The 11,778-nt window shown below is 50.5% G+C and overlaps 2 protein-coding genes across 2 annotated transcripts; one reads left to right on the forward strand and one right to left on the reverse strand.

Moving 5' to 3' along the window:
- The first annotated feature begins 676 nt into the window (after window positions 1–676).
- Window positions 677–1,770, forward strand: LOC109757463 (uncharacterized). The gene is made up of 2 exons (XM_020316285.1): window positions 677–1,220; window positions 1,310–1,770. The coding sequence occupies exons 1-2, from the start codon at window positions 677–679 to the stop codon at window positions 1,768–1,770; spliced, it is 1,005 nt and encodes a 334-aa protein (XP_020171874.1).
- A 1,115-nt stretch (window positions 1,771–2,885) lies between these two features.
- Window positions 2,886–11,402, reverse strand: LOC109757464 (uncharacterized). The gene is made up of 3 exons (XM_045231461.1): window positions 10,718–11,402; window positions 3,192–3,275; window positions 2,886–3,072 (listed from the first exon to the last, which is right to left on the reverse strand). Exons 1-3 carry the CDS (start codon window positions 11,400–11,402, stop codon window positions 3,065–3,067), a joined length of 777 nt encoding a protein of 258 aa, XP_045087396.1. The 3' UTR covers window positions 2,886–3,064.
- Window positions 11,403–11,778: the final 376 nt, after the last annotated feature.

An 11,778-nucleotide genomic window follows, 5' to 3' on the forward strand; every position in this document is an offset into this window, starting at 1 on the left:
CTCATTCTTTGCAGAGCCTCATTCTTCCCATATTATTTTTTCTTTGCTGGTGATAAATTAGCTAAATTGTATTACTCAAATCATAGTATCAATACAATCAGCGAGAGCTAGCTCAACAGCAACTTGTGGACCAGAACCAACCCAAGGCATGGTTCGTCCTTCTAATCTAGCTAAGCAGTCGCTAACTTTATTTTGAGAGCGATTTACGTGAGTAATTCAAGAATCATAAATCCCCAAAAGGTACTTAATCTCCTTAAATATTGAAGAATAAATAGATCTGTCCAATGTTCAAAAATAGAAATTTTCGTATTAACGGAAACGGAAGATGCCTGCTTCACCATCCATTTCCACTTTTACTTCTGCATAAAGTTTCATTTCTGTTTTCGTTCGTTTCCATTTCCGTTATCCCCTTCATTTTCATTTTGCTGCCGGAAAAGTGGAGAGTTTCCGCTCCAATTTCATCATCCAACCAACACGTACATATCGTTGATCTCCAACGTGCAGGTATATGTATGCCATTTCCATCCCTGGTTAATAGGACGGTGGATCGATCTCCGACCCAAGAAACACGTACATATCGTCGATCTCCTTCAAGGTGCAGGTATATGAGTGAGTCAGCAATCGGCATCACCCAAGCCCTAGCCACCACCCCAACCCGATCGATCTGTAGTACCGAATGGCAAGAAGCAAGGGCGCCGCCGCCAGGCGAAGGAAGGCCGCCACGGCCAAGAAAGCCAACGCGAACGCGAACGCCGCCAGGACGGTCGAGGCTCCCAAAAAGGCCGTCGTCCCCGGAAAATGTCCACTCCCGTCGGACGTGCTGGCGGAGATCCACGAACGCCTGCGGTTCCTCGACCGCATCCACTTCGCCTCGGTCTTCGCGTCCCGCGACGACGAAAGGTTCAAGCCGTACGCGCCATGGCTCCTCCTCCCCGGCAAGTCCCCGGAGAAGTTCGAGCTCTTCTCCATCGCCGATCGGCGCAGCGCCACCTTCCAGCCCGCCGCGGACCCCGCGTTGCGCGGCCACCTCGTCCTCGGCTCCTCCCGCGGGTGGCTCGCCACGGCCGACGACCGGGGCCAGATCTACCTCGTCAACCCTCTCAGCGGCACGCAGCTCAGGCTGCCGCACATGTCCACCATGGGCCTCTTCCTGCCGAGCACGCAATACCAGCACTTCTCCCTCGTCATACCGGACTTTCTGAAAGCCCGATTCGGCGGGGGTCCGCCGTACGATCATGAACTTGGGCCAGTGGGGCACGGCACGTTGACGTACTTCAAATGCCAGATGCGCGAGTATTTTTACCGCAAGGTGGTCCTCTCGACGTCCCCGCGCCCCGGCAGCTACGCCGCCATGCTTATCATGGAGCATACGATCGGCGCCCCGGCCTTCACCCCGCGTGGAGGCTGGCACCCTCGCGCGAAGGCGTCGATGACGCCATCCACCACGACGGCCGGTTCTACTCCGTCTCCTACTCAGGCCTCGTGGAGGCGTGGGAGCGCAACGCGGTGTCCGGCGCGTACACTAGCAGGGCCGTCGCGCCAAGGCTGGCCCTTGGGGAAAACGAAGATGGCAGCTCGTCGTCGTGCCACAAGTACCTCGCGGCGGCGCCCGGAGGGCGGCTGATGGTGATGCTCAAGTACCTCGAGGTGATCAAGGAGCAGTACGCCAGGGCAGGCGGCCGTGCTCCTTCAAGGTGCATGTCCTCAGCGACGAAGGGCAGTGGAAGGAGGGGACGGACATCGGCAACGTCGCGCTGTTCGTCGGGGTGAACAACTCGCTGTGCTTGCCAACCACGGAGCGCCCGCAGATTGTTGTTGCCGCGCGCTCTCTCATGTCAGACGGAGGTGGAAGAAGGAGCACACTTTTTTCCCGGCGACGAACGCCCCGGCGCCCAAACACCTCTTTTATATTCAGCACACATACTACATCACGGCTGGGAGCTTCACCGGCCCATTCCACAAATAGTACACAGGCGCTTTTATACCCGACGCACACACACGACCAGGCCATCACACCGGCCACTAACTCACGCACACACGTAGTAATCCAACCACCACTGGCCGGCTAACACGCTAACAGCCCATGCATGCATCCACATACTAACTACCTAGACTAGATGCACGTATGACCCATGTGGCTCAGTCACCACCTGCGACCACTAATCCAGCTACATGCATGCACGAACTGTCACAGCACACACGACTCGGGCTGCCTCTCCCACGCATAATCGAACACGTATCTGGCGCACCCGACGCCGGTCGCCACCGCACATGGCATGGCTTATGCCAACACAGATCAAGGCCAGCTACGTCTACTACACTGACGACGAGCTCGGCAACAGATCGACGTACGATGGCGATGGCGGTCACAGTGAGTCGGATCTTCAGGCTGTCGGGGTGTACAGCCTGAAGGACGGCACGATGAAGGAAATCTGGGATCTCGGAGAGCAGGTCCGAAACTTTTATCCGCCGCCGGTTTGGATATTACTCGTACCTTCCAAGTAATAATTAGCTAGGTTTGAGTTTTTTCTTAAGATCGCTAGCAAGTTATAATTGGAATAATTTGTACTAGTTGATAAGCACTGCAAATGTGTGTGTGCGCCTGATTAAATGAGATCCATGAGCATCATTCAGGATAACAAAATTTTCAAAGGAAGGCAAAAGTTTTGCCACATTTGTTTGACTATGTTAACCAAGAAGAATAGTGTCTACTTTACTTCATCCGTTCTAAAATATGAAATAAAAGGCTTATAAGTTTTGCCCTAAGTTATGTTTTATAAATTTGACCAAGTTCATAGAGAAAATCATCAACACAGCTACGATACCAAACCAGTCAATAAATTCACCACGGAATATGTACTCCTACAGGAGTAAGACCGTTAGTGTTAAAACAACAAATGTAACCATGCATTGGTTTGACACCGTAGTTCAAAGCATACATAGATGAAAGTATATGCTAGCTAGCTAAGCTAGGAGTGTTCCAACCATCACAGTAACGGCTTGTCCTTGAATTTTTACCTTCCGATTTGCTGTATCCAACTCCAGATAAAGTGTTCCGGTCCTTTTAGATGCCTGATGATACATGGTAAATGAATGATTTAAGATGATTAAGCACATATTTTAGCAATTTTTTCAAACACATTCATATCAAAAGAATGATCCAGTTGGTCATAGAGGTAGTCAAGACATACTTGAAACGCCGTCAGTCTTCGTTTGCCCAGTTTTCGGGCCCAGTATGGTGCTAGAGCACAATGTGCACTGCCACAAACAGGGTCCTGTTATGTAGCACAATGCCGATGGGTTATGAGATATGAAAGAAGATGATATATTCTCCATGGACAATATGACCGTAATTTAATTTTCTTTCCAAAATTAAATGTAGGTGTGTTGCTATTTCTAACTCAAGAAAGAAGACCATAAGTTAAACAAGGTTCATGTGTTCCCTCAAAAAAAAAAAACAAGCTTCATATACTATGGTATATATGTATTCAACTTAGAGAAAGTTTACAAGCACCTCGTCTACCCCTTTTTTCGGGGCGAAGAAACGTGAGAAGAAGTCATAACCAGATCCAGGCGGCGCCAGTGACCAAGCAACACACATCCGTCCCCCACGTCGCCTCCCAGGCGACACAGGCGGATCCAGATCGGGCGCCACCGGCAGCCCCCTCCTCCTCCCCACCTCCCCTCGCCGTCGCCGGAGGAGGCCGCCGGGCTAAGCCCGGGCGGCGGACGGCGGCGGCGGGGCCTCTCTTTTGCGTCGGGATCTCGTGGCGGGGGAGGCACGCCTCCTTGCGGTGCTGCGCGACGGCTACGGCGCGAAGATCCTCCGAGGCTGCGTCTCCGGTGGGTGGCGGCCACGGTGGTGTCGTCGTCAGGCTCCAGGGCTTCGGTCCGGCGGCTCCTGCCCGGCGAGTAGGGGCGGGGTGGTGCCCCCCCTTTCCTGCTTTCAGTCATTCGTTTCCGCGCAGGTCGGCTGCTCTGGCCGGCCCTTGGTGGTTGCTGCTGTGCTGCGGCAAGGGGGCGCCAGATCCGGCGGTTCTTCGTCGGATCCGGCTCGTCTGCGTCTTTCGGAGGGTCGGTCATTCCGGTGGCCTTGCCTGCGGCAGTGAGGCGGGTGTGCGTGCTCAGTGGTGGGCCCTGTGAGGTGACAACGCGGTTGCTATGCAGGGGTGTGCGTGTCAGCGGCGGTGTGGGCCGGCTTGTGCCGGCTGCGTGAGGGTGTTGGTCGTGTCTCTGCTCCAAGCGCAAGCTTGCCCGGATTTGGCCGGCCGGCGGTGGCGGCGACTACGGGCGCCGTTTCCCTTGTTGAAGGCACCGCCGTGGAGTTCTTCGGCCTGCTACAACCTCGGATCTGGTTCTTCGGGTGAAAGCCTAGACCCTTCTGGGTCGGGCAACGACGCCGTCCGTACGGCGTTTCCTCCTTTGGGGCGTTGCTTTGAAGACCAGTGATCCTTTCCCGTGCTTCCTTTGGGCTGGCCGTGCACGGTGTCTCGATTGGCAGGTGCCCAACCGGTGATTCGAGTGGTTGGCGTTGCGACTCGTGTGGCGACAACGATGGTGAAGTGTGGAGCTGGGTCGCGGCTTGTCCTTTTGATGTCGGCGGTTCAGTTCGCCTTTGGGTGTGTCTATGCTTGTTTCTCACTGTGACAGAGAAGTCGAAGCTGCGTGCGGCAGGGCCCATGCGGCAACGATGACTCCATGAGGGTGGTTTCGGCGGACGGTGCTCTCCGCAGGTCGCGTTGGATAGGTCGATGCGAGGCTTGCAACTTTCTTCTGTGAAGCTCATCAACAAAATCGGAGCTGCCGGTCCTCGACGTCTGCGGCCGATTGTTTGGCTTCGGCTGACGAGGTCCTCGAGTGCCGTTCGTTCGGAGGGGTCTTGATGGTCGTCAGCGAGGAAATCGGAGTCGCCTGCTCGCGGAGAGGCGATGACGATGACATTGTTGGTAGGGTGACGGTGTCCTCTCCTCGGCGTTGTGTGGGGTCTTGTAAGTGCCAGGTCGGTCGGATTGCCCTGTTCGATGGGCGAGTTGTAACGGTTTTCGCCTGGTTTTCCGTTAATTAACCGGACAACTCTCTTCTTCTTAATCAATGAAAATAGCAAATCTTTTGCCTCATTTAAAAAAAAAATCCAGGCAGCGCCTGTCCTGTAACAATAACACCTCTGCCAGCACACCTTTTAAGTTGTTCCACGTTAGGAAGGACATCAGCAACCTCTTCTTCTGATGAAAGTTCTACCTGAAAAAGGCCACGACCCGCAGATTCTTTTGGTCATGTAGATGTATAGCATAGTTGCCTGATCTGCTACCCCATAGGAGTTGAGTTCGCAAATCCGTTGTTATACTCAGCAAATAGATGTAGAAAACACTTTACTCGAAACGTTGCTTGAACTGTTAGGGCGTGTTTGGTTGCCTGTATAAGGTCCAACCAGGCCCACGCGGGAAGGATCCGACCTGTTTGGTAGCCTGCATACACTATTGGGCCTGCATTGCACGTTTCTTAAAGCACCTCTGGGCTTGGCTGGAAACCCAGGAATCGGCAGTTTCTCTAGAGCCAGGTCGAGCGGAAGCGCAGCCAGCGGGCCCCTGCACGAGGAGGCACGGGAGGGATGCGAGCTGTTTACGTGGTGTCTTCTTCAACCTCAAGTAAGCTTCTCTCTAATCTCCTCTCTTCCATGTCCCTCTAATCTACACAACGGTGCTTCGATTCGAGGTAAGCTCTACACGAAAAAGATGCACATCGATGCTACGGTTCCATTCAGGCGATCGGTTTGTAGTTTCGTCGACCGTACATGCTCAATCTCTTGTTCCCGTTTGGAGCTGTTTTGGACGAATTTTGTCAGATTCGTCGCACACGATCGACTGTTTGAAATTTCCTTTGACCAGCAGCCTAATCTCGCCGTTCTACACAACATTCGTGTTGCAAGTTTCCTGTTTCAACGACCGTAGACGAGAAGTTTTCTGTTAAGCCGCCATGGCGCGCACACTGACGGAGTTCTTCTCCTTTGTTCTCTCCCACCGACGGGGTCGATCATCTTGGCCTCCTCTCGGCCTCCTCTCTCTCGTCCCACTACACTGGAGTCGTTTCTGGCGTCGATCATCTCGGCCTCCTCTCTCGTGCTACTGCACGAACGATACCATGGCGCGAGCACTGCATTCTCCTCCTTTGCCCACTGTCTTTGCGCGAGCATCGCAACTAGTTCGTCGACGGTGTCGCTCGCCGTGCCGCCGACGGGGTCGCTCGTCCACGACTCCATGCTCGTCATGTCAGACACGGCGCCATGGCCACTATCCACCGCAGTCTCCATGGTCCGGCGCACACTGCATTTCTTCTCCCACTTCCTCTGCTATCTCTTAATCCTGTGTGCTAAATGCAAGTGCTAGCTCTTAATCATACCCTATGCGGGCAACCAAACAGCGTGTAGTTGCATGCGCCGAGACAATGCAGGCAACCGAACAACGTGCCAAAGTTGATCTCCTAATGCAGGCAGTCCATATGCAGGCAACCAAACAACTAGTAGATGGCGTATTAGGGCATGTTTTTGCTCAACCAGGCTGGGTTGAGAAGTGCATGCGATGCAGGAACTGTTCACAACGGCAACCAAACACGCCCTTAGAGGCAGAGAAGCAATCCAACTAGCCCATGTCGCGGAACAACCCTAATACTGTAGCTCCTAAATCCTAATCGCCACTCTCAACTAGCCTGCTTAGACGATAAAGGATTCCCCCGTTTTATATATTATAAAACAACGACCAAGCACATGATACACCAAGCTCGCCGGGTCTGCAGCATAATCAATCCCAAAGAATAAACAGAGAAAGAAAAGAGAAACAAATGCCAACACCGGCAGATCGACGAAAACGAAGAAGACTGAAGCCGTTACGCCCATCGGAGAAGTCCCACCACGCTCCTAGCACTCCAAAGCACCGCGTACTGAGCAACACCTTCAACAAGAAAATCGACGGCCCCGCCGTTGCTTCCCGGACGAGCCATAGGGTTTCCCCCGGTACGTAGAGGGTAGTGGGGAAGGGGTACACCCGAGGCCCTTCAAGAAGGAGCGGCGGCACCTGCAAACGTCACCGCGTCGAAGCCGGACAATCCGATTGGGGTTTCTCCTGACCCCAAAAAACCACCACCGCCCCTGATAATAACGCCATTCGCAACTTGTCGCCCACCAGCATGCGCCACCACGGCAACAACGCCATTCGCAACACCTCACTATGGTCACTGACACAAGGCCTAGAGGAAAGAGGGGACGATGAAACCAAGGGCAACAACAACGCACTCGAGCGGGAGGGAACAACCTCCGTCGCCCTCGCGGTAACCGAGGACGCGACCGGGGGGACACACCCAGGGCCCTCCTGGCCCAGCCAGGCCCAGACGGGTCCGCGAAGCCCCCGCCTCCGTGCTACAACATGCCCACTGACAACGCCGACACCACCCGAATACCACCGCCGCACCACCTTGACCTCCAAGGAGCCGCGCCGCCGAGGAAGGAACAAGCTGCCCGCCTAACCCAGATGGGGCCTAAAGGGGTCCAAATCTGGCCGTGCGGGTGCCGCCGGCCACACCCGCACTAGCACGCCGCCCTGCAGTCAATGACCGCGCCACCGCACCGAAGATCACCCAGGCCCGCGGGAACCGCCGTTCTCGCGCACGGGAAAAGGCCGCCCCGTCGCCGCTAGTGCCGCGCGGGCAAGGCCCGGCGGACCACGCCGGCGGCGGTGGAAGGGGAAAGGGATGGGAAGGGGCCTGGAGGAAGGAAGGCGGGCTAGGGTTTGCCCGGCGCCCGCGGGAGACGAGCGAGCGAACCGAGAGGCAACATGATCAAATCATGCGAGGACTTTCAAGGGACGTCCACAGAAGAGGGAGCGGTTACCAGCCTGCTTAGATACTGCTTACTCCAGCAGCTGCTACCCGGTGTATCTATCCACGCCTTCCCCTCAGTTTTCGTTGCAGGTTGCCACGATTTTGCCATAGTTCTGAATTTAACGATTTGGCGAATATAGTTCCGATATTTATCTAAAGAAATACTACCTCTATACACCCGTAAAAAAATACTATCTCTGTAACTAAATATAATACTTTTTTGCAGTTTAGTTTGAACTACAAAATGTCTAATATTTTGTTATAAAGGTAATAACATTTAAAAATAATCCTTTAATGACACCCGCAGACTAGAAATGTACAACGACGACCAACACCTTGCGCAGCCCTACCAAGGGCAGAGCTATGAAGATATCTTTTTTTAGAGGAAAGCTACTAAGATACCTCGAAAAGTGTGGCTCTATTTTGCTTGCTGTAAGAGCAAGTATAATAAGGGGACGTACACATGTTGTAAGAATTTAAATATTATATTATTATTGAGTTAGAAGAGAGAAAAGAAGAGAGAGAAGAGAAGTAGACTGTAGACTTATAGCCGGTTATAGCTCGAGCTCCATGAAGTTTTGTGAAAATGGAAGGTAGACCATATGTTAACAAAGTAGTACTTTCTATAGCCGAAAATCCATTTCTGCACCCGTGCTGACGAAAAAATTCAAAACAAATACTAGAAAAATTCAAAAAATTCCAATTCTTTTTGTGTGGTAGACAATTTGATGCGTGAGACCCGCTCCAAATTTTAAGTCAATTGGATATCTGAGCAGCTCTCAGCAAAAAAGACAAATTGAAGGTCTGTAAAAATATTTACTATTCATGTACTGTTTTGACCTGATTTGTCTTTTTTGTTGAGAGTTGCTTAGATGTCCAAGTGACATAAAATTTGAAGCGGGTCTCACGCATCAAATTGTCTACCACACAAAAAAATATTTTTTTTAATTTGTTTTGAATTTTTTATGATTTTTTTCTAACCAGATGCAGATGAGTCTGGGCACCGAAACGCTTTCTATAGCCAACTATTATACGTGTTGGCTATTATATTGACTAGAAATGACATGGCATATTATAGGCATCACTTGACTATATTATTAACCATGCTCTAAGCTTGAGACAAACGAATCTCGGTACGGACCCTAACTTGAAATGGACGATTCAAGCTGCGATCCTAGACCGAATGACCAACGATGCTACAGTACGATGGTTTACAGGGTTGTTACGAAGCGGGCCCATCGCATAAAAATTCATGGGTGAACGTTTAGTAAAGGCGAAAGTCTAAAATAAACCTTAAACTTATAGGCGAAAGCTAAATCGAACCTTGAACTTTTAATCCCGGAAATCAGCACACCGAACTCTTCGATCCCGGTCTATTTTAAACCTTGAGGGCTTTTAGGTGGTATTCGCTGACGTGGCAAGGATTGTTGACTGGCTAGCTGGACATTAGGACGAAATGGGCCGGCCCATTAGCGCAGCGCACATACAGTCTGCTTTTTTTTTTTCTTTTTTTTCGTTTTCTTTATTGTACATTTTTCGTAATAATAATAATAAATTATTTTACATTTCCGTTATGCCAATAAATACTTTTTTAAAATTACACGAACCCACTTGTCTTCATTCAGGAGCGAGAAAAAATATTAGCATCAAACAGTGTGCTTAAGAGGCCTCACGGTCGCACCTTGCCAATAGCTATGAAGGATGCTGACTATAATTGTTTGCCTACAAAATATTGATTATATATCGGGCGACACACTCACATATAAGAGCAGACAGGAGTGTTCCTAGATGAAATATTTTTTAAAAAACTTTTGAAACATTTCTTGAGAAAAATGTGAACAATTGAAATACCTAATATTTTTTAATTGCAAATATTTTACGAAATTCCTAAAACATTTTTTGAAAAATTTGACACGGTAACTTTTTTCCATATACACTTTTACATTTTGTAAAACTATACAACATTCTTTTACATTGTAAAGATTTTTGAAAATTTGTTCAGGTTAAAATATATGTTCCCAATTTTTTTTCAAAAACTGTTATGTTTCAACAGTGTTCGCTTTTTCAAAATTGATTGTGTTCGCAAAAATATTGTTCGTCTGTTCATTTGTTAAAAAAGTATTCAGAATTTTCAAAAGTGGTCGCACTTTTGAAAAAAAATCGGAGATTTCAAACATTGTCAGGCCTGCACGTCTTCAATTGTTGTTTGCCCTTAACAAAATATTTTCAAATCTCAACGCAGCGGTTAAATTGTCCCGGACTCTTGTTATAACAGTGTCAGCCAATGCTTCTTGTGGCTAGCAGGACGAGGTGAGCAGCACCAGGTCGCAAGTTCGATTTTCACTTTTTTTGGTATTTTTAATTCGGGTGTTATATTTCGAAAAAGAAAAAATCGCTTCGCATCTGTTGGGCCGGCCCAATCGCGACCGTAGTAAGCATGCCCGGGATTCGACCTGCCAGGTGCACAATCCCTGTTTGGAAAACGTCTGAAGGTTGAAAATAGATTGGGATTATAGAGTTTGGTGTGCTAATTTCCGAGATTGAAAGTTTAGGGTTTAATATAGCTCTCGCCTACAAATTTAAGGTTTATTTTAGACTTTTTCTTTAGTAAATTGGAAGGGGTCTGTAAAGCTTTGTAACCCTTCGGATGGGTAGCATTTTTGCCGATGACTGATAGATCCGCGAAAGTTCTAAACGGATCTCGTTATGGACCCTAACTTTCTTTCAATCAAATTATCCCAGCTAAACTTCCCCGTTAAATCGGTAATTACGTGGCCGTGCGTGTAGCATTGTTCATAGATCGGTATCCAAATGCTTGTGACAGAGCAATGGTGAGGCAGTTGTATACCTACGATGAAGTCGTCGGTGGTTGCTCCTCGGTGAACACCGACTATGGGCGCGGCCTTCAGGAATATGGACGGCAGCTCGTGGGTGGAGCTGCAGTCCACGAGAACATCGCTCGTGGGGAAATCCAGCTCGATGAACGGCTTCGCCTGCTCCTCCTCCGTCACCCGCGGCCGCGAACTTGCTCCGGGAACCTTCCAGGCGGTCAGGATCCCGGACTCGGTCACGAACTCGATCACATCTTGCTGCTTCGCGAGGACGGCGGTGAAGAGGAAGTGGGCGGACGCCAGTGTTCCGTGCCCGCACAGCGGGACCTCGGTGCGGGGGCTGAACCAGCGGAGGCGGAAGCGCGGGGTGGACGACGAGCTGGAGCCTCCATCGCGGCGGAAGAGGAAGGCCGTCTGGGATACGTTGAACTCCGCAGCGACGGACTGAAGCCACCGGTCGTCATCGTCCAGGAGGCACGCCGCCGCCGGGTTGCCCTTGAACGGCTCGCCAGTGAAGGCATCCACCTGCGTACATGCCAGCAACCACACAAAAACTATGGACGTTGAAATGCGATGGAGCAAATTGCTGATACTACGAGAAGAGAAAAATGCCGGATCGATCCAGGAGCTATAGCAGGCAGTTGATGAGCAGGTAAGGGCGCAGCGCACTGACCTTGGCGTACTGACGGCTCGGTTGGCCATTTCCAAGAAGCAGCTTAGTACAAAGTTGGGTCATTTATTTTAAAACGGGGGGAGTACTTGCCTAGCTCCAAATCTGTACAGGGTGTACTGGGTGATGCTGGACGACGATCCACCACGTTTTCAAAAGATACTGTAGTACTAGCCACCGGCAGGCAGGGTCCTCATCTGCCTACGCACTTAAGGTCAGTTACTACAGATAATGCTATTGCCTCATAGAACATGTGGATTCACTATTCCTGACTGACATGTTTGTCGTCCAGGCACCTTGCCACTCCCTTTGTTTTTATTTACTATGTATAATTACCCGTGCGATTGCTATGGTGCCAAATAATTTTCAACACGACAATAATAGATTAAAAATAAACTGGCGAGCCTG

The sequence above is a fragment of the Aegilops tauschii genome, chromosome 1, assembly GCF_002575655.3.
Source record: "Aegilops tauschii subsp. strangulata cultivar AL8/78 chromosome 1, Aet v6.0, whole genome shotgun sequence".
NCBI classification, from domain to species: Eukaryota; Viridiplantae; Streptophyta; class Magnoliopsida; order Poales; family Poaceae; genus Aegilops; species Aegilops tauschii.